The sequence below is a fragment of the Carassius auratus genome, chromosome 17 (assembly GCF_003368295.1).
Source record: "Carassius auratus strain Wakin chromosome 17, ASM336829v1, whole genome shotgun sequence".
Classification (NCBI taxonomy): domain Eukaryota; kingdom Metazoa; phylum Chordata; class Actinopteri; order Cypriniformes; family Cyprinidae; genus Carassius; species Carassius auratus.
In genome coordinates, this window is record NC_039259.1 from 14,116,927 (window position 1) to 14,144,707 (window position 27,781).

The following is a 27,781-nucleotide window of genomic DNA, read 5'->3' on the forward strand; positions in this document are numbered from 1 at the left end:
TGCTTTTAAACATTGTAGTTAAAAGACAAGTGAGTATAAGCCTTTGAAATGCAGTCTGCATATATATATATATATATATATATATATATATATATATATATATAAAAATCTGGATCTTCATGTCTGCCATGCAAATCAACTGTTCATGCTCATCTGCAGAATAGATCCCTTCTCTCCACTTTCCCTAATTGCCGATTTTTATTTCTAAATATGATGTAAACTCTGTTTGTGATCAGGCCGAAGTTCTCTCGCAGTATCACAGAGATGTTGGGGGTCTGTGGGACCACCGTGCACAGGGTGGGACTGCAGACGGCTCCCAATGACCTGTGCCCGTACGTGCCCGTCATGTCCTGGAACACGTGTGCCTACACCATCCAGGCCACCGGTAATGATCTCCTCCTTTGACTTGCTCAATTGAGTTAATTCATGTGAACGGTATGTTGGCGCTGTCTGAATGTAGGCAGTCAGTCTTGTAATATTGTCATGTGTCGCCTCATTAGATTTCTCTCTTTCTTTAGAGAATATGTTAGAGGAAGAAGGGAAGCCTCTCTTTGGATCCCTCCAGAACAGACAGGTCTGGTTGGACTCTGCTGATATAGGTCATACAGCACACCGTTTAATGTGAGATTGATTTCTAAATTGATTTTCTTCTCCAGCTGTCTGGACTCAAAGCATTGGTGCAGTTTTCCGCCGCTCAGAGGCTGAAGAGCAGTCAAGCTGTCATTCAGAAGCATTTTGCTGATATGTTAGCAGGTATGTCATGTTTAGAAGAGGGTGGATATGATTGATCGTTTATTCATGCAGGAATTCGCTCAATTCTCTGTCTCTTTGTAGTCCTGGTACCTGTTCCTAATGTAGAAAACACACCATCAATATTAGAAGTGGACTTCTTTCATCTACTGGTGAGTGTCTTTCTCTTTACTGGGCATTATAAAAAATAAATGATGTGATTTTCTATACATATGCTTTTATCATAATCTAGGCTAGCCAATCTAAGTCAATACAAATTTTTGTGTAATTTTTTTTTAACAATAGATTCGTTGTTCCACAAATATAGAGGTGTATATATATTAGTGCTTTCAAACGATTAATTGCGATTAATCACATCCAAAATAAAAGTTTTTGTTTACATATGTTTGTACTGTGTATATTTATGTATGTATATATAAATACACACACATGGTATATTTTTTGAAAATATGTACATGTATTTACACGTGTATATAGTTATATTCATATAATTTATATTATATATAAATATTTAATATATAAACAACACATTTTTCTGACATATATAAATACAAACACATGCTTGTGTGTGTGTGTGTGTGTGTGTGTGTGTGTGTGTGTGTGTGTGTGTATATATATATATATATATATATATATATATATATATATATATATATATATATATATATATATATATATATATATATATATATATATATATTATAAACACTACACACAAATATTATGTAAACAAAAACTTATTTGGGATTAATTGTTTGACGCCAGTATTATATACATCATATGTATGTATTATATATAAGCATCTGCTAAATAAGTAAAATGCTAAATGAATGCAAGTCATATAATTAAAGACATTAATTTATAAATCATATAAATGATTTTGCCTGGCACATGATAAAACAAAAAAGGCTTATAGACTTTTTTCTAAGTAGGGATATCTAGAAACCTCCCGAATGGCCCTTTTGTATATTTAGCGATTTATTTGTGTTTTTATAAATGTATATTGCAACCTAGCATTATAGTTGTGACTTGTGCACAGCCAAACGCCACTAACAACTTCCCCTGAAAATTTAAAGTGGTCATATGATGCTCTTTTAAAGATCATTATTTTGACTATTTGGTGTAACATGTTGACATGCTTTAATATAATAAAAAAAAAAAAAAAACACATTATTTTTCAAATACTGTACATTATTGTAGGTCCTCTATGCCCCGCCTCTCTCAAACACATTGTTTTTTCTACAAAGTCCCTCCTTCCGACAAGCACAGTCTGCTCTGATTGGCCAGCTGACCCAGTGCATTGTGATTGGCCGAACACAGCAAGCACCCGTAGGAAATGTAACGCCCCTTTCCATAATCACGAGCTTCATCTTTCAGAATAAATGTGAAGACCGATAATAAGTTCCTTAGTTTTACCATCAGTTCAAGCCCGAAAGGGGAACAGAGTCACATGACAGACACAGTGATTTGTGTTTCATTACACAAGTCAATTAAAACCGCTGACTTCACTGAGATGTGACGATGTCTCTCTCTCACTCACTCACTCACAGATGTGCGCGCTCACACACACACTACATGGAAAACTCTGCATTTGAAAAGTCAGTAGCAAATACTTCAACTAATAATAAAACACACATACAGTAGCTGATGCAGAAGCACCAGATTGTCGTAGCAAAGTCAGAATTACCTCCTCTCCTAGGTTCACAAAGCAGTTGGCTAAAGACCCTTTTACAGTTGGTAAACAAGGTGACGTATTTGTGTGGGCGGGGCTTAGCTGGAGGCAGAAAGATTCCCCTCAACACTCGACACACTCGACGGTAGCCAGCAAGTTTTCTTAGCTTGTTTTTTTTAACAGTGGCTGGAGAAAATCTGAATATATCTGCTTTATCTGAATATTTAAGGTCACTCACTGTCCGGGACTACGATAATTATTTGAAAAAGTTAACTTTATCGGACGGAACCAGATTGGTCGACCCGTACACAATCACTCATTGGATGGACGATCTGACAGGATTACCTCCGATTGAGTGGCCTGACATCTACACTTACCTGATAGAGAAACCAAGCGTGTAAAGTGAAGATAAACTGAGGTCGTATAAATCCTTAGATTAAATAAAGACTGACATTACAGTAAAATTATTATTAAGATGTAAATATTTTCTAGAAAAAAAAATTCCGAAGACTGCAAATTAATTATAAACTTTTTGTATTTATTCTTTCTTACCATGTTCTTTAAATTCCGGTCACAATTAATCACAACAATGTATATAAAATGTTCTCCGTCGATACTGGCAACCAACAACACAACAAGACGACATTTTAAGCTCCTTGAGTAGCCGACCCTGTGTTGGTTTGTATTAGCCGCCTCCAGTTTTCCGTTTGTTTTGCCTCCAGCTAGCGCCGTGACGTACCTGTTCTGTTGTAAGTAATCTTAAAGATTCCTAAATGCATCTACTTTCAGAAGGCCAAATAAAGAGCTTTTGCTTTCACCGAGATACACACAGCATCTCCCTGAAATGACTGCTTCAACACTAACTGCGGTTACTGAAACCACGCCTTCTTTTTTTGCATGAACATTTGGGCGGCATTATGCAAATATTTCCACATAGTGATGTAGAGATGTGGGGGCGTGTTTGAATGAGCCGTTTTAAGGGGGCGTGGCAGAGTCTTAACTTTTATAAAGAATATATCTGCAACTTTACAGATCTTCTTCATGCACCAACAGCTTGTAACACTCCAAAGAGAAAGAAAACATTTTGATCTCATATGACCCCTTAAAAAAAAAAAAAACCTTTTTAAATGCACTTAGTTTTCATTTTCAAGCATTAGTTAAGTCAGAAGAAGGTTATTGAAGACTTCTACTCATTTGTGGGACTGTGCGTGATGTTCTGCTCAGGTGGGGCTGGTTCTGTCCATCCCAGCGTTGTATCAGGAAGAGGCTGTAGACCTGCAGCCTTCAGCAGTCAGCACAGCGTACAATCAACTCTACCTGCTGCACCTGCTCACTATGGCACACATGCTGCAGGTCCTGCTGGCCTCACACGGTAAACACACACACTGCCAGAGTCCGATGCAAACTCTAAAGTATAACATTTTGTATTCATAGCGCTTATTTCCAATAATATTGTGTGTAGATTGTGCTGTAATAGGAGGGCGGGGGGAGGGCGATGAGGCCCAGGCTGCAGCCGAACTCTTCTCTATTGTGTCTCAACACACAGACCGGTGAGTTTAAATGCGAGTCACACAGGGAAAGGCTTCCGGTTTTTCTCTTGCGGTCTCTCAATGTCTCTCTGTTTCTCAGGTTAAGGGCTGGTGTGACTGGTTTCTGTGTAGAGGGTGTAAAGAGAGGTGTGCTTCCCTTCCTGCGCTGTGCTGCACTGTTCTTTAATTGCCTTACTGGAGTGCCCCCTCCAGAGGAGCTGTCCGGTACTGCAGGTCGCTACACTTCAGATGTTCTTTAAACATGCCACACTGCTATGACATGAAAACATTTGAATAATGGATGTGTATTTTAATTGTCTGTCATTGTACACATAGAAATGGTGTGAAGTACTGTATGTGTATAAATCTAACAGTTATTAATCATAATTCTCCTTCTATGCAGAATCACCTGAAAGTCAGCTGCATCTGTTGTGTAGTTACCTCTCTTTGCCCTCCAACCTGTTTCAACTCTTTCAGGACCACAGGGATGTTGTAACCACCTTAATAAAGAGGTACAAATAATTATAATAGAAGTAATAAACAAAAAATGCTGTTTTTTTTTTTTTTTATTAACAGCATTATTTTCATTTTAATGTTGCTGCGGTTTAATTTTTCTTGTTGTTACTAATAATACAGAATATTGTTATAATTTTTTGTTTGATTATTTAGATTATACTGTTTAAGATAAATGTTATATTATTTATGTCTAACTATTATATTATAATAAGATTGTTAAAACAACTGTTATACATTTTTTGTTGTTTATATTTATTTTTTTGTCACCATTATATTATAATAACTATCATTAATAATTGTTTATTGTTAAAACATTTTTTTGTTTATAAAATAGTAAACGATAATATTTTAAAATTAAACCTAAAAGTGGAATTTTTTATTTTTTTTATTTTATTTTTTTATAATGATCATCCTCATGTGTCATGTGTTTTTGTTTTTCAAATTTTACAATAATTCACACATCAACAGAAAAAAAAACTAAAACCATAGCTTATTTTACATAGAAGGATGATAAAAACAAAACGGCTACAGATTTTATTTATATTAATCGATAAACAATTAATAATAATTTATTAATAAAATATTTATTTTTAGTAGTAAGATATTTGTTAGTATTACCGTATTTTTCGGACTATAAGTCGCACCTGAGTATGAGTCGCATCAGTCCAAAAATACGTCATTATGAGGGAAAAAAGCATATATAAGTTGCACTGGACTGTAAGTCGCATTTATTTAGAACCAAGAGAAACATTATCGTCTACAGCCGCGAGAGGTAAATTTGATAAATAAGTCGCTCCTGACTATAAGTCGCAGGACCAGCCAAACTATGAAGAAAAGTGCAACTTATAGTCTGGAAAATGTAAATATATTTTCATTAAAATTAATATATTTTTTTATGTCTTATATTAAGAGCTCCCCTTTATCATGGTCAGATCGCTGAATTGTTGCCGCTTATTGTTTTGTTTAAGACAGTATATTTCTAAATTCCTAATTTGGTCTATTATATGTATCTATTCACTTAGATTATAAGCATTTCTGTTTTTCTGTGTTTCAGGTGGTGTGAGAATACAGCCATATCCAAAGCCCTCAAAGGTGAAATGCAGATCATCAGGTTAGACGCCGCTTAAATTCTCCTCTGTTTGATCATGTATACACACTTCCTTTTTAATAAAATCCACAATTTTAATGAATTCCCCACCTGCTGTTCAGGTATCCTCATAAGAGAAACAGGCTAATAGATCTTCCAGAGGACTATAGTGTGTTGCTCAATCAAGCGAGTCACTTTAAGTAAGTACTTTTAATAAATGATTGCCTGTAATGTCCATTATGTGAATTGTATATTTAGTGCCGATTAATCTGACGTTTTCTGTGGCTTTCTCTCTTCGCTCATAGATGCCCAAACTCATCAGACGACGAGCGAAAGCACCCGACTCTGTGTCTTCTGTGCGGGGTCATGCTGTGTGCACAGAGCCCCTGCTGTCAGGAGCAGCTGAACGGGGAGGAAGTGGGCGCGTGCACGGCCCACGCCGCCATCTGTGGGGCTGGAGTGGGAATGTTTCTCAGGTGAGAGGATGACAAGAGAAAACATTTATACTGTGGCTGCATCTGAAATCACATATATGTATTAGTATGTGTTTAAAACAGTAGGCAAAAATTAGCCGAATTACCTACTAGTGCAGTCAGTTCGGGCACACTGGTGAAAATGACAACATCATAATTTGGATATATATTATATAAAACATACTTTTTTTAGTGGTGGTGACTTAATTACTTATTCAAATGATGTACCTACTTAGTAAGCCATTTTAGACGCAGTCAGCGTGTATCTTATTCTATAAAAGGAATATGTAAATTATGTAAATAAAGAAATACAAATAACTGTTGATGATAACGCTCTTGTTTGTGTCTTTCTGAGCAGGGTCCGAGAGTGTGAGATCATCTTGATGGCCAGTAAGACACGGGGCAGTCCCTATCCAGCACCTTATCTTGACGACTATGGAGAAACAGACCCTCAGCTTGGGTAAAGTTCATTGTTGTGAATTTTTACTCCAGCTCCTTGCAATAGAGTTTGGATGTTTGGTTAATTGTGGAGAAGGGCTGGGCGATTAATAGGCATTTCCTGAATTTCTTCTTTGGGACATGTTTGGATTTTCAGCCTGAGAGCGCCCTCTAGCCTTTGGACGGAGATTTACTGCTTATCACAGAACTGTGCTTTAATTTCGATTAATTGTGCTGCCCTATTTTGGAGAGCCATTTCTGCATATGGTGAAAAATATATATATGCACACACACACACACACACACACACACTGTTGGGAACGTTACTTTAAAAAAGTAATTAGTTATAGTTACTCACTACTTCTTCCAAAAAGTAACTGAGTTAGTAATTGAATTACTCTATAATAAAAATAACTATATATATATATATATATATATATATATATATATATATATCTCAAAATTATTATTATTATTTATTTATTTTTATTTTTTTTTGGCAGTTTTCACAAGTCAGTTGAAATGAGTAGAACAGACAGGTGTTCATACATAACTTTCAATATTTATTGCACGTCAACAGACAGCAAGAGTTTTATCCTGCACTTCCAAGTATTATCTTTGTAAGAAAGGTGTTTTTGGCCACTAGCTTTGTAGATGCGTGTGTCACACATTACATGTACACATTACATGCACGTTCTTGCCTTTGACCACAATGAATTTGAATTAGTGCTTATCTCTACCTTGAAAATGCCAACTTTTCATCGGATTGGTCCTGACTCGTCATCTCTGCTGCTGCGAATCTCGCATGCGTGTGTGTTTGACACCACTATGGACGCCGCTGGCGTAAAAACACTGGCTCTGATTGGCTACCATGAAACAAATGACTCTGCCTTAGCCAATCATAATCGCTTATCTCGTTATTAACCCACCTCCTCACTCGCTGTGTGAGCCAGGGGTGCGTTCCGATTACATCGTTTATTAAATCAATGCATAGTAATGCACCGCATTTAACTTCCTGTAATGTTAACGGCATTATAACGACGGGAAGAGTAATTAGTTAGATTACTCTGTTACTGAAAAATAACGGCGTTATTCCAAACACTGTATATATATATTTTCGTTTTTTTTCCCAATGTTTATTTTGGATGTGATTAATCGTTGGCCCACATTAATTCAGTTTAATCCACTTGCAACAATGGCCGGTTTGTCAAAATTACTGTTCCACTGATTGGGTGGGTAAGGGAAACATAATTCACATCCAAAACATAAAGATATCAAATATGATCAAAATCATCATCAAACACGTGCCTTGTCAGTTTATTCTGGATTATCAATAATGCTGAGCTGTATTTGTTTGTGCTTTGCTAGGCGTGGGAACCCGCTGCACTTGTGTCCAGAGCGCTACCGCAAGTTGCTTCATATGTGGCAGCAGCACTGCGTCCTGGAGGAAATCTCTCGCAGTCTGGAGGTCCTCAATGTCATGTTCCCCTTTGAGTGGCAGATGCTTTGAGCTCCGAGAATGCCAGAGGAAGTGCAAGACACGCCGACTGTAAGGAGTAATAAACTCCCTGACTTCTCTATGTACTGCTGTCCGTGTTTTCCAGCAGCCAGTGCATCATGGGTAGTCACACTAAACAGCCCCGTAGAAGATATTAAAGAACAGAACGTGTTCTCTTGGTTATGTCTTTATTTATCTAGCTTGGGTTGCAGATCTACGCTCATTTTAGCACTGCAGCTCTTTCTTTTCGCTCATTGTGGTGTTTTGCATTTGTTTTCAGGGTGTAAAGATTTAATGCAGGGCTTGTGTCTCTACAAAACGCAAACAGTTTTTTTTTTTTTCTCTTTTTTTGTTTGCCTATGTGAAATATTTGTTCTGTCACCCTGCCACAGCCTTCTGTGTGAGAATTGTATTCATTTGACTATAATATATCTGTGTACTGCTTTATTATGTAAAGCTGCCCTCAACATTAAAAAAAAAAAAGTATATTCAGTGTTTCTGATTAAAAAGTGGTTTTGCAAATTATGTTCTCAGGTGACTCTCACAAAAACATGCCCGGGTCACCTGCTTTGCCTAAACAATAAGTCATATTTTTCATAAAAATTGTTTTTCATTAACTTTTCGTTTTCTTTTAAAATGATCATTATTAGTACAATAAAATTACTCTATACTTTTTTTTTTTTTTTTTTTTTTTTTTTATTAAATCAGCATGAAAACCAAAAAGACAACAAACATAACACAAAAAATCGTAAAATTAATATATATTTTTTTCTTACAGTGACAATGAGATTTGTTACAGTAATGAATTTGGGAGAAAATAATCTTGATGCAAATTATGTTAATATTTCTAATAATAGACATCATTTATAAGTTTTTTTTTTATTTTATTTTTTATTTTTATGGCTGAAATATCAACCAGGCATATTCTTGACAGGCTTCATGAGGTTCACTCACTGTGGGTCTCATATGAACATGTAAATAAACAATAATGTATAATTAGATGCTATTTTACTATTAAGAACACAGCTGTGATTTAAATTAGGAAACCAAGTGTCAGTCACATACTGTATAATCACATGCAACCTTGTAAAATCCAGTATAATCCACTTGTCAATATATACTAACTCAACACAAGTGCTTTATTTGAGCGTCAGTCAAAGTCCAGATATCTTTTTTCTGTTTTTTTCTCCTCCACTCATGATCTGGTTCAGGATATAAGAGCTTTTCATTTGCACTTGGCTTCAAACTTCTTATGTACATGAAATAAACTGCCGAGTGACATCACTATTCTGATGGATCTCTTTCACCTCTCATTCTGTGGTCCTGTCAAATCACTGTGTTCACCAATTACCTGGAATTGATCATTTATTCAGGTTCTGAAATTATTTTAATCATTTCCAAACTATAACTGATGGGTGTTTCTGTTAGATATTAAAAACACAAATAAGAACTGCTTCTCTTGTGTGTATGTTTTGAGATTTCTGTGTAATTCATGTAGGCATCAATGCAACTTTGATCATATGCAGATCAGCATATTAGAACGCGTAATAACTGCTGAATATTCACATATGTATTCATACAAAAGTTTACTAGTTAAAGTGTTTTTTTTTAAACAAACACAACTGATAAGATATCATAACAATTATGTATGTATATCTATCTATCTATCTATCTATATATATATATATATATATATATATATATATATATATATATATATATATATATATATATATATATATATAGATATAGATATTATTTTTTAAAAAATATTTTATCAGTTGTGTTTGTTTGAAAAAAGCACCACTTTAACTAGTAAACATTCGTATAATTAAATATGATCAGCACCCATTTCTATAATGCATTATGCTCTTTAAAGCTGTAACCATGAAAGGATATTAGAGCTGATTTAATATAATACATTACATATAATGTTACATTACATACATTAAATATAGTGTTCCGGTAGCTCAATTGGTAAAGCAAGGTTGGGGGTTTGATTCCCGGGAACAGATGATAAGTAAAAATTGATAGCCTGAATGCACTGTAAGTCGCTTTGGATAAAAGCATCTGCTTAATGCATGAATTTAAATTTAACAATGCATGTGTATAATAAGGCACTGCTATACCTTTACAGTGCATTCTGTATACATGCTTCAGATACAGTTACCCCAGAATTTTCAAATCAGTTTGTTCCTTTAGGATGCGTTATCTGGCTTTACTTATAACAATAACATATCAATGATTAAGTTTTTTCTTTTTTATTGGCATATGGTTCCATAAAGAACCTTTGACATATAAGGAACCTTTCAGTGGTCCTTCGTTGTCCTTTAAATGTTCTTTAGATTTTTATGTTAAGTAATGTTCTTCACAAATAATCGGTTCTTTCAAGAACTTTACACTGAAACGTTCTTTGGAACAGTAATGGGGGAAGAATAGTTCAATAAAGCAAGTGATTCAACGAACGTTTGTACACTTGAAACCACACTTAAAGCCCTTTATTAATGTATTTAATAAATGTACATGTTGCTTTTATTGTCATTACATATTCATGATATATTTTAGACACGGGTCTGGTTTGTATAAAAAAATAAAAACATTTTTTGGAAAATGTGTTTATAGAGGCAGTTGGTATCATGTTTTCAACTGTGATTACGATACCTGGCTTTAGGCATGAGACCAAGGCATGAGATAAGAATTTTTGCTGGCTTGTAATGGGTAAGCTGACAGTTTGACTTCATGGAAATATTGATAGAGAGAGAGAGCAATCATATGTAGTTCGATTTCACAGATATAGACTAAAATGACTAATGAACATCCTAATGAAACAGTGAAGCTCTAAATTATTCCAGTGATAGCTAGCAGGCCTACTCTCCAGTAATCACATGATTCACACGCGAATCTAAAACACAAAATAATTGAACAGTTGTATTCTTAATGAGAGGCATTTTATACATATATTGAAAAAAAGGCCCCATGATGCTTTGCCTTTTGTGTTAAAACAGTAGGCTACTTGGTTTAGTTCTTAAGTGTTAATTTACAACAGACCTCAAGTATGTTGTGTGTTGTAATATTACTCTGTTCTTGCTTTACAATGCCGTGCCAATTTTTACTGAATCATCATTTCTAGTCATCTTCTGTGGCTTGTAATCTAATGTTTCTGGCCAAAAGGAGCATTCTGAAGACCTAACTGGCCATTGGAAGAGGCTTTGGAGGCACATTGTCTGGACCATAGTGTGCTGTAGGTGGTTTGTCAAGGTTTGGATCTCCGTTGCTTGATATGTTGATCTGATTGAACTTGCCCAGGTGTTTGATGATGTTGAGGTTAGAGCGAGCCGTCTCCACAAAGCTGTTCTCCAGGAGCCACCCGTCTGACTCACACTCAGGGTCCCCCTGCCGCAGCACGTTCTCCAGAGAGGTTTGGAGGTAACGGACCCCCGTTAACACAGAGAGCTGTCAGAGAAGAAATTGATGCCTTACTCCTGAGCTGGTTTTCACTCATCGCAAACACATTTAGACAAAACAATTCTTACAGAAGCTTCACGTCATCCTTTAGAGCAGTCATGTGCTTTACATAGGACACTGAGGGATTGGAGTGACTGGTGCATAGAGCAGATTATAAAGCGAATGTGCAATCGGATTATATCACGCAACCGGAGCAGATTTTTATAAAGATAGTCAGTTGCCCCTTACTTTTTATTAGTGTAGCATTTCCTAGTACAAAATAAGATAAGTAGCTTAAATTTTAAGGACAGTTTTTTGTTCCACAGGTGAACATGGTTCCAAACGAAGCAAAAGTAGAAAGAACCCTGCACGTTCCAATCATGTGAGAGAATAATTCAGTGACTTCCTCATAAAGAGGGCCACTTCTATCCACCTACCACTGCTTTTCAACTGCCAGCATCTGTGGAACACAGCTAAAACAAAGCGTCTGTTAAATCACTATGTGAATGTTTTCATATTTGCATATTCGAGGCAATAAATATACTAGTATGCTGAGCAGTTAAGGAACTAATTTACCATTATACATAATATCTAATTTAGTTTAAGAAATCCATGGTCATATTTACGTGTTTAAGACATCATATAGCATTAATCGAATTTATAGGTTCCCTAATATGGCAATGAATAGAGTACCTATTAAAAAAAAAAATTATGGCTATTAATAACTAATATGACGACCGAATGTTAGAGTACTATATAGTAGGCTACTTAATTCAATACTTCCCTACCTATTGCTGAAGCAATAGACACAACCAACCTCAAAGAGCCAGATGATCAGAACCGTGAGGCCGACAGAATGCATGATGTTGGTGTAATAGTCTCGCAGAGCCTGACGACATCCTCTCGTCCACAGGTTCAGCTCCTCTGTCTGGAAGTCGTAATTAAAGTGGGCGGAGTTATTGGTAATTTGGTGCTGAATGCATGGCCGAGGAGAGTTGACACTGCAGCAACTGAAGGGAACTCCGTCCATGAGGTACTTTCCCTCAACGTTGCTTCGCAGACGACTAGTGAGAAAATGCAGCTATTGATTATATTATTACTTCACCAAAATCAGAAGACATTTAGACATTTATATATATATATATATATATATATATATATATATATATATATATATATATATATATATATATATATATATATATATATATATATATATATATATATACTTTATACATTACTTGTAAGACCCTAAATGGATTAGCTCCATCATATTTATCTGAGCTCCTTCAGGTCTATAAGCCACTTAGGTGTTTAAGGTCTGCAGACAAAGGGGCTTTGCTTGTTCCGAGGACGAAAATTTAAGAGAAGGGGTGAAAGGGCCTTTGCTGTAGCTGCCCCTTAGTTATGGAACAACGTCATATCAGATCTGCTCCTACATTAAAAATGCACTTCCTCTCTATAGCCTTTGCGAGTGTAGAAGGATGAGTTTTATGTTTTTATGGTTGTGTGTCGTTGTTTTATGATGTGATCTTTCCCTTAATAAAATGTTTTATTAATGTCTGTATAGCACTTTGGTGCAACTCCTTGTTGTTTAGAAAGTGCTTTAGAAATAAATGAACTGAACTGAACTGAGATTTAATTAACTATTCTTCCAGACCCAACTTACTCTACCACTTCCCGTTGAGACATATCCAAATATCGGTTGCTGACCCACTGGATCTGGAACCAATCTCTGTAGCCCTCGTTCCCACAGCATTGGAACTGGATCTGCAGCAGGTCCACTGTGCGCTTCAAGAAGCAGCGGCCTGGTGTGTCTGTGTCCTTATAGTGACGCATAGCATCACGTAGCCCCAGTGTTAGCGCTTCCTCCAGCTGTCCGTGCATGCTGTAGCACATCAATGCACCCACGAGCACGCTCAGAGTGAAGAAAAACGTGCAAATGATGTACGGGAGCATCACCAACTTCCAGCGTAGGAATTTGTTGGTGTCCACACAGTCATAGCAGATCTTTCCTCCCAAAAAGTTAATCAGGCAGGCTATAAGTCCCACGGCAATTAGCATGTTTGGCACGGATTGGAGCTGACTCTCAGCCATTAGATCCTGCCGCTTGTTAATTTCAACTTTTAGAAAAATGCCCAAGCTAAAGAGGATGATGCCTGTTACAACGGATATCCAGTTTAGTACCCACAAAACCTGGGCCAGTTTGTCTCTCTTGGTTTTGGTAAATTTTATTGGCAGCACAGCCATCTTACCACTGTTTCAGAGAACCTTTGATTTAATTGTTCTTGTGGAAGTCTACTAGAGTTACTAGTACAAAAAATCAACTAAATTAGTTTTAGATGTAAGTCAATGAGGTGTACAAGGTTACTATGGAAGATAACATGAATGGACTTCTTAGCAATTAGCTTTTTAAGCTAACTTAGTGAGTCTATCAATGCAAAGACCTTAAAAACAATCTCCAAAAGGTATTCATGGAGCTTATTCATTTCAATTTTGAGAAAAACTGGATATCAATGAAGAAAATAAAAAGGGACTTATTAAAAGGAGCTTTTGGGCAAATCTAAACCATTTTGGTTCCGTCAAACTGTTTGGTGAGGCCATGTGAGGTCCTTTACAAACACAGTAAAACTGAAATTATTTCCAGTTTTGCAAATGTATACCTAAGAGGAAAAAAAGAGAGGGAAAAGTACTTAGCAAGAAAAGTACTTGAGAAAAACACGATTGCATAAATTTGAGTCTGATAAAAATAGAAGGAAACAGACTCAGTCATATTAAAAGAAATGAATCCAGTTCATTTAGGTCTTTCAGTATGCTTCATTCTTAGGTTAGTGTTGTACCGTTTTTATCATGCAAATATTTTTAGCCGTTTAAAAAGCCAATAATAGTCCTGTTCTGAGTGTGGAAAGCTCAAAATAGGTAAAACTAAATAAGTTCACCTGAACAAACAGCCACATGGCTTGTTCTTAACCAGGCATGTTGAATAAGATGATCCTAGCATAAGGGTATAGTAATAAACAGCTTATTACTCACCCATCCATGCCGATCCATCACTCAATAGCATCCCGCCCTGTTCCAAGTGATTCTTCTCTTGGTCTCCATCAGATGCCTTACATTTTTGTGAAACAATCTGAAGGCATTGTTTGCTGATGAAAACTGATATGTGTTAGTGTCTGCCGCAGACTCAGCTCTGACCTCTCTCATAATTCCTTCTAATCAGTAAACAGCCCGGGTGGATTTGGAAGAGTACCTTCTGCCACCAGCACAAATCTCACTGACTGGGATGTGTGTGTGTGTGTGTGTGTGTGTAAGCTAGAGAATGAAGAAGGGGAAAGAGCTACTAAAAGTCATATAGTTTAATTGTTGAATCATTATTGTGTTAGATTACACATTCTTTTAATGTATTTTGATTAGTTTTTAATGATCCAAAAATAATCTCTGTTTATCAATTTGCACTGGCTACCAATAGCTGCTCACACAAAATTCAAGGCATTAATGTTTGCCTACAAAACCACCACTGGCTCCGCACCCCTTTACCTAAATTCATTACTTCAGACTTATGTGCCTCTAGAAGGTTATATTGTGCCGTCTCAAAGAGGCACAGATCTCATTCACAGACTTTTTCATTAACTGTTCTCTCCTGGTGAAATGACCTGCCCAACTGAAACCGAACAAGTGAGCCATCTTTAAGTTTAAAAACATTTGCTTTCATTGCCTTGTATGCTTTCATTATCCTTATTTGTACAGTAAGTTGCTTTGGATAAAAGTGTCTGCTAAATTATAAAATGTAATGCAATTTACCTTTTACATATCCTATTTAAATACTATTATTCAATATTTTACTTAGTTACATAATGTACTTTGACTAAGTAATTTCTTTTAAAATAAGATTTTAAATCAATCAATCATTCAGTAAATCAATAAATAACATTGGGATTAAATTTGCCCTTTCTACTAAAACAGACGTAATATTTATGTGTGCTAAAACCATGTGACCTACATCAAACACAATCTACTGCCTCACACAGTTTGCACCAGACAGACCCCTATCTTAATTAAATATAAATATTTGGATAAAAATCAAATAAATTAATAAATAAAAAACTAAACATGTAACAAGTATGTTAAATAAATAAATAAAACCCAATAATCAAAAAAACAAAAAAAAAACAATGTCAAAACAAAACAAAATCAATGGCAAAGTAGAACAAAGCTACAAGAACAACAACAACAAAAGCAAAAAACAAATAAAATAAATAAAAACAAAGGCAAGACATAACAAAACAAAAAAGTACAGCTAAGTCTTTTTGCCATTCAAATATATATATATATATATATATATATATATATATATATATATATATATATATATATATATATATATATATATATATATATATATATATATATATATATATATATATTACTATACATTACAATTCCAATTTATATGTAAACAGTCTTGTGACTAATAAGGCTGTTTGCTGTCATAAACCATGGGATTCTTTATATGAATGACTCCTGTTTAAATATGCATATTTTATGTAATACTACATGCACTGACAGCCAATGAAGTCCAAAGGATTATTCAAGACTAAAGGGGATTGAGTCAGGGGAAAGCACATACAAACCAGTCAGCAGATCTGAAGGCAGGGCTCCCATATAGGACCACTAGTAAAAAAAAGCATGGTCCTATATTAAATTTTTCACAAATTTTTTTTCGAAGCGGCTTTGTTCTGTTAGTAATGGTTACCACAGTGTTTATGAGTATGGACCAAAGCATGGACAACTTACTGTACAGATGAATGAATGACTGTTACAAGATGACTATTTAACATTTAATTTAACATTTAAATACATAGTCACAAGGTAAAACACCACAAATGATTGTTTTTATGTTCTCAGTTGAATATGTTTCAACCAAGGCCTTGTTTGTAAGGCTAAGATTTCTGTTATTGGATAGTTGATGTCTTTAATGTTTCTTGAAATGTTCTTTATGGAATATAAGGATGATGTTTAACACAGAATTCTCGTGGAATAAAGCTTTAACAGACAACATTGTCAAAGGCCTTATTGGCTGCATACGAGACCTCTATAATGAAGGTAAGACTTCAATGTTGTACCTGAGCATACTTTCAGTCCAATGTAGATTACAATGATGGGACATATATGTGCTGTTTCTCTATGGGTGAAAGGGATGCGAGTGAACGTGTGGCCAGTTTTAACTGCTGACTTCAGAGGTCAACAGAACTGGCCAAGAAAGAGCTGTTAATGTTCTGTAAGTGAAATCTTATTAGAGATTGAGGTTTACTGTTTTAGTTTGGGGTATTCAGATGAAGCTCACCTGGCTCTTATTTGATTGAGGATTGTCAAGCAAAATCGATTAAAAAAATTGAGTGAACTAAACAAGGAATGGACTGAGGCTGGGGTCAAAGCATCAAGAGCCACCACACACAGACGTGTCAAGGAATTTGCTGAACCACAGACACAAACTTCAGAGGCGTCTTACCTGGGCTAAGGAGAAGAAGAATTGGATTGTTGCCCAGTGGTCCAAAGCCCTCTTTTCAGATGAGACGTTAGACAATAGAGGTCCTGAAAAAATTTACATTAAGTTTACATTACGCAATTCTTATTTTTTCTTTTAATTTTAGGTTTAGATCTTGCAATTGTTTTTTTTTTTTTTCTAAATTATGAGCTTACATTATGGAATTTATCTCACAAGTCTTGCGAGACGTTACATCTTGCAATTCTTACTTTTTTCTCCCAATTTTGTATACATTGCGAATTTCTTATTTTTCTTTCTCTAAATTATGAGTGTACATTTTGCAATTCCAGATTTTTTTTCTTCTACAGTAAATTCTTAGTCAACATACAACTCATAATTTTATTTTTCTCGCAATTCTGAGTTTGCTAAATTCATATTTTTCCTCTAAATTCTGAGTTGACATTACGCAATTTTTATTTTTCTTTAAATTCAGAGTTTACATCTCGCAGTTCTCACCTCTTTCTCACAATTCTGAGTTTATATTATGCAGTTCTTAATTTTCTTTTATTTATGGGTTTACATCACACAATCATACATTTTTTTTTCCTTGAAATTCTGAGTTTACATCTCACAATTATGACTTTTTTCATGCAATTCTTTTTTTTTTTTTCTCGCAATTTGCAATATTTTTTTCAAGCATTTTTTTCCCATTTAAATTTTAACCTCACAATTCGGAATTTGTTCCCTCAGTTTGCACCTCGCAATGGTGAATTTTTTGTTATTTTGCATTCTTTTTCTTCTCACAATTGTGAGTTAATATCTCACAATTTCGACTTTTCTTCTTACAACTGAGTTTACACGGTATCTAGTAGTTGTGAGTTTACATCTTGCATGCAGAGAGGAGGTTAGCCACTATTCATCTCACATCAAACCCTCTGAAAAGGTTTATACACAGATATAAACATTCACTTTAATCACATGCTCATCACTGGCTGGAAAAATGTGGCACATGATAATAAACACTAGGTCATTTTACATTACAGTTAAAATGGTCTTAAAGTCGTTATGTTATAATGGGATGATTTCATGTAACTAGAATTGTCATTCAGGTAATTTTGGGATGATTTTGTCAGCTGGTTATGGTTTGAACATTATGTTTTGTATGTTTTATAGTACTGTATAGTCAGGCTGAGTGGTTTGCAAATGTTACTATAACATGATTTCACATTGATGTTGATGTGCTATTTAGCTGTTTGAGGCTCTTGAGCACACTTAACCTTCACCCTAACTGCTACAGTAATGAGGACGGTCCGTCAGTGTGCTCAGTTCCCCAGATCCCGGCGGAGAGTCATAACTTTTTATCATCCAATCATGGCGAGTCGATAACATTTATGACTGGTAGTTTTCTAATCAGTTGAGTTTTTCCTCGTACTTTAGAATCTAGTTAGAGAGGAAGTCTTGTCCCACAGGACAGGTTAATCACAGAAGAGATCACATCTGAATCGTTCCCCCTTCTACAGCAGTGCGGTTAAATTGAGCACAAATGGAGACTTTTTAATTGTATTATTATATATATATTTTTTTATATTTTATATATTTATATTTTCTGGAATTTGAAATTTTCTTTTTCACAGAGAAGGTTACTTACTATAAAACAGTGGAGGATGCTGTTAGCATCAAGCCCAAGAATCTGACTGAGGCTGAACAGTGGATCATTTCACCCTGTGAGCCAAAAACAGAGTTTGATAATGTGAATTGTGTGAATTGGATCAGGTGCACTTTTTTTTCTGTAATTTTTTTTTTTTTTTTGATTGATTGGTTGGTTAAGGAGCTGACTGACTGCATTCTTAAAAATTATATTTTTATGTGATATAGGATAAAAAGAAAATATGATATTTTTATAAATATATATTATGAATAATATTCATAATATTCGGAAGCATCAATCAATGTGATTTGGATTGAGTTGTAAAAAATCTTTATTTGTATGTTTGTTCATTTAATATGAACATCAGCTTTAGTAGTGTTTCTGAAATACCCTGAACTAATAGAATTAATTAAAATGAATTACCAAATGAACAAATGTGATTTGGATTGATTCATTGATATAATTTATTATTTAATTTATTCAATATGAACACCAGGTTTCTTAAAAAAGTGGACTGAATTATTTGTCAGTTTCAACATTTGCATTTATGCATTTAGCAGACACTTTCATCCAGAGTGACTCGCAAAAGAATAATAAAACCAAATGAAAAGTTATTTATTAAATCTATATCAATCTATCTGGTCCATCTGGATAAATCAAACCGCTGATTAATAACCAATCCTCTTAGCTTCCTTCCTCTACAGAAAACTGACATGCCCTGTCCCGTGACGTCCCCAACCTCATGGCCTCGGAAGCTTCTTAGATCCTCCTCCAATCCAAGAGTGGAAAAACGAGAGGTCACACAGGTATGACACGCATATTTATCTACGATTTGTTCAAATCTATATAGAATAAATAAAATACAGCCCAGGCTTCTGACCACGCGATGGCAGTATTGCATCAGGAAAGTGAGCCGATTTTTGCATTGCAGGTGTGCATTGCATAATTATTTCAGCACTATTTTTTCACATAATCAGTATACAAAGGGGCATTTTTGATACAGTATATGACTTATCAGTATTTATTTGACCCTACAATGGTTCCATCATTAGTTGTGGCTAAACCAGCACATGCATCTCATTTATTCAAGGACCATGATATTTGTTCTTCTTGGAAATGTTCTTGTGACAAATGAGAATGGTGAAAAACCTCTGTCATAGTCATTTAATTAAAACCTTCATCAGTTGTTTTTGTCCTATTACTGCATGCACGAGGATATTGATTCTCTTATTCCATCCACATAATTTTACATTTTAAACAGCCACATTATTTTATTTTATTCATGGAATTTAATTTAAGGGTGAAGGGTGAACTCTTAGGCTAGTGACCATTAATCAGATCGAGGATGTGGAGTAAACAAACTAAACGAGCTTAAAACAAAAACAAAATGGCATTTTGCACATATGGAAGACAAAGTGAGTGTTGTAACACGGTGAGTTGTAATCATCAGCATATTATAAATGAGTTCAAATTTAGTTATTAAGTAGTAGATCACAATAAATCCATGTATAAATGTAAAACAAAATGTGTACACAGACAATTATAAATAGAGTTTCTATGCTTCTATGGGTTTTTTAAATGATGAATCTGCTGTTCAATGCTATTTTAAGGCAAGGTATTTGAAAACTCAAGATTTTCACTGTTTGCTATTGTTATTTATAAAACACTTGAAAATATGATCTCGTCTTGTCCTGTCCAAGTGATCTAACACAGTATCGGTTATTTTATGATGCACAGCTGTACAGGTCAGTGACAGTGGCTGCTTTTCAGAAGGCGTCTTTGTAACCAACCGTTTCAAACGTGCACTCATTGCTTCAATGGACTTTCTGGCACTGGCTGTTACTCAAAGGTAAATGGACCCACATACTGTAATTTCCTCGGCTTGTTGCCGTTCCGCAAGAATGGTTTCTTGGCTGCTCTGCGCCTCACAAAACCACTTTGTAGAAAATAGCTGAAGCGTGTACAGTATGTAGTGCTGAATGACTCCTAAACGCTGAGCAAGCAGCTCAGTGGATTTCCTTCTGCACTTTAAAAAGCTTTATGTACAGTATGTACTGTTATGCAGTAAATTTTCCTGTCTTGGATAAAATATAATTAATAATATTAATTTAATTCATTTTCATCTTTGAGTCATGGTCATTGCAATTTTGCCTACTTAAAAAAAGCATATTTAGAAATAAAATAGGTTTCCAAATTATTTCAGACCAAAATGTTTTCTTTTGAAAGCTGTTTTAGCTGAATCATAAAGGTTTTCTTATATTTCCAATATAACTTTTCATCCCATTACTCAACTCTGTTATCTATTCTGTCTCTATAACTAACAAAAGCAAGTCCTATCAATCATTATCTAGGAGGTAACATAATTTTTAGAGGGGCATCAACAAACATAAGAAAGTATCATCAGTGCTTTGATGAATTCTGGGATGTTTTGCAGGTTTAGCTGAATAACTTCAAGCTGGACATGCACCCCTTCATGTAAACCTGTTATAGAGATAACTTAAAGTAAGTGCCTGAGCTTGACAGAGTATATCTTTCCTGGAAATACTTCCTGGAATTTACACGCATATTCATTTTTTATACCTCACATGATACACAGGAAAGACTCATGTTTATTTACGCATGTATTCACGAAGCACAGTGTTAAAATTTTATTTTAAAGGAATAATTCAGCCAAAAAGTGTATTGAAAATTAACTCATCATCAGGTAGATGGATTTGTTTCTCCATTTGAAGAGATTTCTGAGAAATGTAGCATTACATCATTGCTCACTAATGGATCCTCGGCAGTGAATGGGTGCCGTCAGAATCCAAAGTCCAAACAGCTTATAAAGACAGCGAATAGCTGTGTGTTTTTAAGAAACAAATCCATCATCAAGATGAATTTGATAAAGGAAAATCAAACTGTTTTTTAATTTATTTTTCTTGTCTACAATATGAGCCCTGCCTCTTCCATTAAAACTTTGTCTTGTCTGAATCAGGAGAGAAATAGGACCAGATCAAACACCGTTTACAAGCGAAGACAGAGATAAATATTTCAGTGGATTTTGTTTTGAGAGAACAAGAGTGGGTTGACTTGTTATCAGCTTAATCAGATTAATAATGTTAATTAATAGTTCATTTAAAACGTAAAATATAATTATATAAATACAGAAATGTATGTACATGTAAATATTTGAAAAATGTATAGCCTACTGCATGTGTATGTATTTATATATACATAATAAATATATTGTAAGTTGGCCTAAAAGCCAAATCCATACGTAACTAAATATTCTCCCCTACTCGTATCCGATTTGCTACTGATGAACTAGCTTACTAATTAAAAGTGTAACCCGCTTTTGAGCATTTGCATGGATTAACCGTTCATTAAACTACAGCTAATGAAGTGTAGTGGGTTTCTGGTGCTTTTTCTGAGCTGTATTTCTCCGCTGTGCTGCAGAGTCCGAGTGCGCAGCTGCAGCGAGAGAGAGAGCCGCAGAGACAGCACAGCTCAGACAAAATGCCTGTGGATAATTTCATATTCGCGCAATGCATCCTTTATTTTTTAGCCTTCGTCTTTGGCTTTATAGCTATTGTACCTCTATCGGAGAACACGGAGGATTTTCGCGGGAAATGTCTGCTTTTCACGCGGGGGATGTGGCAGAACGAGAACATCACGGTGTCTAAGCAGCGCTTCATCATTGAGGAATGGGGACCACAGTCCTCCTGCAGCTTCATCACCGCCGTCGGCATCGCGTCGCTCGTCCTGTCCGCCGTGCAAGCCTGGAGGCTGCTGTTCTTCATCTGCAAAGGCCACGATGAGTGAGTGATCGTTTCTTTCATGCTATTTCGATGCCTCGCATGTATTAGACCCGTAACAGTGCAGTGGATGCGATGCATGGATGCTGTTATGTCATAGCACAGATGAGCTAGCTACTAAATATTTAGTTTTAAATTATTTTTTTTTATATGGGAAACATTTTTAATAGCAATACACTGTGACAAAATTTGTGATTAAGTAGTTTTATTGGTTTAGAGAAGAATGTGTGGCCTAATATAAAGTATGAATCAGCTGGTAGTGGCTATACTACATAGTTTAGATCTATCTATCTATCTATCTATCTATCTATCTATCTATCTATCTATCTATCTATCTATCTATCTATATTTTTGTATCATTTTCAAATCATTCAAAAGGGTTAATTCATACCAAATTCTAAATTATGTAATCATTACTTTTTTATATTTTGTTTCATGGAACACAAAAAGAGATATTATGTGGAATGTCCAAGCTGATTTTATCCCCCACGCAATTATATTAAATGGTTATATACTGTACATACATGATTAAAAATAAATAAATAAAAAGTGCACTATTCTCCAGGTCTTCTGAAGCTATGTATACTGTATAACACTGCATGTATGCCAAAATATACAAGTTGTAAAGTTATAGTAAATAACTTATCCAATCCTACCCATGCTTGTGTAATCATAATGGCATCAAACATCATGTTCTTACACATCTCATAACCAGTCATGACAAATAAGTGTGAATGAGCAATCATGAATGACATTTATATAGCTCAGAACAGGGTTATTAGTTTACTCAAACTAAAATTAAACTATAAAAACATAATTACTTGCAGTAAAATAAACGTTAACTGCAAGTTGTAAACTTTCAGCAAGTTTTCATTGCAAAATTGCTCATCATAATTTAGCTTAAAGATGTACTAAAATAAACTAAAACTGAAATAAATATTAATAATAGGGACACAATGATTTACTTTACTCACAATGTGATATGACTTTTTTTTATTTCACAAAACATTTAAGACAAATTATAAATGAACAGGTGAATTGTCACATATTTGGACGATTTTCAGCCGGCTCAGGGTGCATCGTTAAATCCCTAATTAATAATATAAAAACTACATAGATAATAATACACAGCTTTTTGTGGAATAAATAGTGAATTACTGTCCTTTGTAATTTTATGGAAAAGATCAGCTCAGCACTCCGCAAAATATCTTCTTTAGTGTTCCACAGAAGAAAGAAAACAGCACAGGTTTGGAACAACTGGAGAGTGTAAATGGTGACTTCTGTAAAAATCTCTTTATTATTTAAACAGCTCGATCTTCAATGCCTTCCTGAATCTGCTCATCAGCACGCTGGTAGTGTTTGCTGTGTTCCTGTCCAGCACGATAGTCAGTGTGGGCTTCAATCTATGGTGTGATGCTATCACAGAAGGAGGCAGTATGCCCAGCAGGTAAGCATGATGCTCAGCTATCCCACTATTTTCTGCTTCTACGCTGTGCATAAAAACACTACAATGTATACAAGAACCTGAAAACAATGACAGCTAGTTGTTTTCAGACTGTCTTTATAGCTTGGAAAGAGCCACAATCAATTGGTTAGGCCTTTTTTCCTCTGTCAGAGAGGGTTTGGTGACATTGAAATTAGCCAGAGGCTTTTGGCTCAGTTCACTTCAGTGACTGTCCAAGTTCATTCATGCTTTAGTGTCCACAGACTACTACATTATTTCATCACAAACTATAAATGTGTCTGACGAGCAGCTTTGTCCTTAGTTCTTATGAGCAATATCTACTTGATAAATGTCTGCGAATCATTTCTAACAGACTGCTGTTGATTTCTAGCTGTGAAGATCTTCAGGACACTGATCTTGAACTAGGGTTGGACAACTCTGCTTTTTATGACCAGTTTGCCATAGCACAGGTTGGTCAATTAAAAAAAAAAAAAATGTGTGTGATAACTACATTAATGTTTTTTATCAATCATTGTGTTGGCTTAAAGGGATAGTAACTAATTTCATTCCTGCAGCACTTTATCAACCTTCAACATCAGACAACATTCAAACTGTCTTGAATTTTCCTGTTCTAGTTTCTGTTTCACACGGTTTATTACTCTGCTTCCTCTAGTTTGGGTTGTGGGCTGCCTGGCTGTCTTGGCTCGGTATCACCGTCATGGCCTTTCTGAAGGTCTATCATAACTACCGTCAAGAGGATCTGGTCGACAGTTTGATCCACGAGAAAGAGTTCCTACTCGGACGCTCGTCACGCCGGCGCTCTGATGTGGTAGATGAGAAAAGTGGCATGATATGATCAACTCAACGTTTTCAACGCATTGAAATATAGTGTCAAGTAAAATGTGTTCATAAGCTTCAAAATTTGGCTCACTAGGTGGTCTTTCTCAACTTTAGATTGACTGAACCAAATGCTTCTGAATAACATTTTATTTGACATTCGACGATGACTAAGAAAAAGACATTCACATGCACACAATTGTTCGGATGGAGGTCATAGATCGTTTACTCGCAACATTTTTTGATGTTGAGCTTGAAACACAAGACCCTGGACAGAATAAACAGTGAACATCAATAACTTAAAGGGATAGTTCAAGAAAATGTCATTTCTTTTACTACTTCATGTTGTCCCAAACCTGTAAAACTTTCATTCATCACCAAAACACAAAATTAAGATACTTTCAATGAAACCAGAGAGATTTCTATGGAAGCCTTTTTCAACCACAGAATAAATAAATAAAAAGATAATTGCGATGTTTTCTCTCACAATTCAGACTTTATAGAATGGCAAGTTTAAATATAGCAATTGCGAGTTTATATCTCATAACTAACTTTATTTGGCAAATTTTGACATTTTTCGTAGAATTCTGAGTTCATATCTGAGTTAACACCTCGTAATTCTGACTTTTCTAGAATTGCGACATTATTTCTTGCAGTTCCGAGTTTGTAGGCTTTCTCGCAACTTTGACTTAATTTCTCACAATACTAAGTTTGTATCTTGCAATTCAAACTTTTTATTAGAATCGCAAGATATAAATGAGCAATCGCAAGTTTTTGAACAGAAGATACAAAGTTGCAATTCGCAAACTCGCAATTGCGAAAAAAAAGTTGCTTCCCCGCAAGCTTAGATTTCTGTCCCTTCAATGAAAGTCAATTTCACAATAGCTTTAAAAAGTTCATAACATTGTAAATAATCCATATGCATTGACCAATTTAATCCATGTCTTTTGAAGAGAATTACATAATTTCATATGTGAATTAAAGTGTACATTATGTATTGTAAACATGCTCGAGTCACATGCAAGAACAAACCTCGTTGGTTCTCGTGCATCAGGCAAGCATATTTTTACACCATATGAACTTTTCAAAGCATCAGTTTTAGCGGAATTAACTTTCCTTGGAGGGATGGAAATTTTGTCAGATTTATAAAAAAAAAATACCTTCATTTGTGTTTCACGATGACAAATTTGGAATGATGAGGATGTGTAATTTGAGAAAGAATTTTCAATTTTGCGCAAACTATGTCTTTAAGGAAGTGTGCTTAAATAACGTTCTTCTAAATCCTGTTTGACATACAATCAACGTCTCGTTGCCAATTATGCTTTTACTCAACCAAATGATTCTTTCCTTCTAAAGCATATTTAGAGCAGCATTAGAAATGAGCAACAGCTTCCAGTCAGTCTCTATTCCATCACGGCTCTATACATTAGCTGAGGAGTTGGACTTAGTGCATACATAGTAGCTCAGGTAATACTAGTTTAAACACTATTTAAAGTGTGTGTGATCCATGTCTGGTTTTCTTTACAGAAAGAGCACTCCCTTCCAGTACTGCCTCTATGTGTAAGACATATATAATGATGTTTATGACTGTGGTAGTATCCTTATATGTAAAGGGATTGCTCTTGAAAACATGCTTGCATGTGCATACATATTAAAGTATATTAAGTAATTCAGACAGAAGAAATCTAGGCTCTATAAAAATATTGAAGAACTAGTCTTCAGGATTTAACATTTGATGAGATATGACATATTTGGAGGGATAATTTAATGATTTTCTCCATCCAGTTTACTTGCTTTCCTAGAATCACCTACAAAGTTTATGTCGTAGTTCACTATGTTTTGAAATATAGTTGCGCATGCTGAAATTAAAATTGATGTATGTCTTTTTTGGTTCAAGCTTCCTATGATAACTAGTCCTCCTAACCCTAAAGGATTGTGTTTTAGTTTTACTAGTTAATGAGTCGTGATTCTCTGTAACTCTGTAACACACTCAGGCCCACCTTTCTGATTATAAAACATTATGCATAAGATTGTTTTGTGCATCATGTTATTTATTGTGTAATAGTGTGAACATCCCGGCAGCTTCCAACATTATAAGTCTATGGCTTTTATTTAGTAAAACCAGTTATAGCAGTATAAACAGCAAATGATGATGAAAATACAAAGCAATTGTTGATTCTTCTGATCATGAAAACAATTAAATTCAGACTTTAAACTATAGTGATGATTTAGAGCTCTTTTTGGTTTATGAATATTTGAAACAAAATAAATGCAGTGCATATACTGCCCAAAAGCACCTCTATTGAATTACACATACAGAAAGATAGAGAATGCCTACTTGTCCTGGGGCGTTTTTATTGCTTCAGCGATCGGCTAGCTTAAAAGTACAAAATAATTAGTATATTTCTGTTTTGTCATCTGAATTCCCCTGAAATGGGTATAGTAAGCAAGTGTGCTAATTATATATTGCATAAATGCAATACGTAGACATACAGTGAACAAAATATCATGATATAATGAAACATTTGTTTTGTGTTTTGTGGTTTTCAGGTGTTTCTATCCAAGTAACTCACAGTGATTTGATGCAGGTCACAGTAGTTTTGTTAATAATCTGTGCACCTTTAATTTTCTTTTCTTAATCAGTTGTATTGAAGGGGATTAAATCAAATGCATATATATTTGGAGTCAGAAAGATTTTTAAAGAAAGCTCTTACCAAAACCGAATTTATTCGATTAAAAATACAGTGAAATATTATATTACTACAATTTAGAATAACAGTTTTATATTTTAATATTTTAATTATTCCTATGACATTAAAGCAAATCATTCTGAAAGGATATATATATATATATTGTCACGGGAGGAGCACAAGACAGACACAGTGGGCGTGGCGTCAGGCCTCGGAGAGGCTTTTATTAACAGAAATCATAAAACAAAGGGAATAAAAGTGGCCAAAAGGGGGAAAGTGTCCAAAATAACAGGGAATCTGGTGTCCTCGTCGTGCTGCGGGATTTGTGTAGGTCGGGCAGTGTTCATCAAGGAAGGGTCCAGGCAAGGGGCGGAGTCCGGCGGCCGCACGCGCTCCCCTCCTTGGTCCGGGGCGCGAGGGGCGGCGGCTTCTCCTAGCGGCCGCGTCTCTCTCGTTGGCCGCGGCGCTGGTAG

At 35.2% G+C, this 27,781-nt stretch overlaps 3 protein-coding genes across 4 annotated transcripts in view; 2 read left to right on the forward strand and 1 right to left on the reverse strand.

Moving 5' to 3' along the window:
• Positions 1 to 9,276, forward strand: part of LOC113117334 (E3 ubiquitin-protein ligase UBR1-like) — a 30,808-nt gene extending 21,532 nt beyond the window's left edge. For both annotated transcript variants that reach the window (XM_026285944.1, XM_026285945.1), the window contains exons 35-47: positions 237 to 385; positions 519 to 574; positions 657 to 753; positions 835 to 902; positions 3,647 to 3,794; positions 3,885 to 3,972; positions 4,052 to 4,185; positions 4,355 to 4,463; positions 5,522 to 5,578; positions 5,677 to 5,754; positions 5,860 to 6,030; positions 6,386 to 6,487; positions 7,834 to 9,276. In XM_026285944.1, coding sequence (XP_026141729.1) covers positions 237 to 385; positions 519 to 574; positions 657 to 753; positions 835 to 902; positions 3,647 to 3,794; positions 3,885 to 3,972; positions 4,052 to 4,185; positions 4,355 to 4,463; positions 5,522 to 5,578; positions 5,677 to 5,754; positions 5,860 to 6,030; positions 6,386 to 6,487; positions 7,834 to 7,975 — 1,399 coding nt within the window. In that variant the 3' untranslated portion in view covers positions 7,976 to 9,276. The remainder of the gene's footprint in view (positions 1 to 236; positions 386 to 518; positions 575 to 656; positions 754 to 834; positions 903 to 3,646; positions 3,795 to 3,884; positions 3,973 to 4,051; positions 4,186 to 4,354; positions 4,464 to 5,521; positions 5,579 to 5,676; positions 5,755 to 5,859; positions 6,031 to 6,385; positions 6,488 to 7,833) is intronic.
• A 764-nt stretch (positions 9,277 to 10,040) lies between these two features.
• LOC113117911 (photoreceptor outer segment membrane glycoprotein 2-like) lies at positions 10,041 to 14,143 on the reverse strand. The gene is made up of 3 exons (XM_026286817.1): positions 13,077 to 14,143; positions 12,225 to 12,471; positions 10,041 to 11,416 (listed from the first exon to the last, which is right to left on the reverse strand). The coding sequence occupies exons 1-3, from the start codon at positions 13,655 to 13,657 to the stop codon at positions 11,150 to 11,152; spliced, it is 1,095 nt and encodes a 364-aa protein (XP_026142602.1). The 5' UTR covers positions 13,658 to 14,143; the 3' UTR covers positions 10,041 to 11,149.
• A 7,717-nt stretch (positions 14,144 to 21,860) lies between these two features.
• LOC113117336 (transmembrane protein 179-like) lies at positions 21,861 to 26,838 on the forward strand. The gene is made up of 4 exons (XM_026285946.1): positions 21,861 to 22,340; positions 23,647 to 23,784; positions 24,173 to 24,251; positions 24,455 to 26,838. Exons 1-4 carry the CDS (start codon positions 22,039 to 22,041, stop codon positions 24,635 to 24,637), a joined length of 702 nt encoding a protein of 233 aa, XP_026141731.1. The 5' UTR covers positions 21,861 to 22,038; the 3' UTR covers positions 24,638 to 26,838.
• The last annotated feature ends 943 nt before the right edge of the window (positions 26,839 to 27,781 follow it).

Excerpts from the sequence above, each read along its gene's own strand:
- LOC113117911 (XM_026286817.1), bottom strand. The coding sequence starts at position 13,657 with ATGGCTGTGCTGCCAATAAAATTTACCAAAACCAAGAGAGACAAACTG. Across the intron at positions 12,472-13,076 it reads TCTCAACGGGAAGTGGTAGA|TCGTCTGCGAAGCAACGTTG; the intron begins GTAAGTTGGGTC and ends TTTTCTCACTAG. Across the intron at positions 11,417-12,224 it reads TGATCATCTGGCTCTTTGAG|CTCTCTGTGTTAACGGGGGT; the intron begins GTTGGTTGTGTC and ends CTTCTCTGACAG.
- LOC113117336 (XM_026285946.1), top strand. The coding sequence starts at position 22,039 with ATGCCTGTGGATAATTTCATATTCGCGCAATGCATCCTTTATTTTTTA. Across the intron at positions 22,341-23,646 it reads ATCTGCAAAGGCCACGATGA|CTCGATCTTCAATGCCTTCC; the intron begins GTGAGTGATCGT and ends TTATTTAAACAG. Across the intron at positions 23,785-24,172 it reads GGAGGCAGTATGCCCAGCAG|CTGTGAAGATCTTCAGGACA; the intron begins GTAAGCATGATG and ends GTTGATTTCTAG.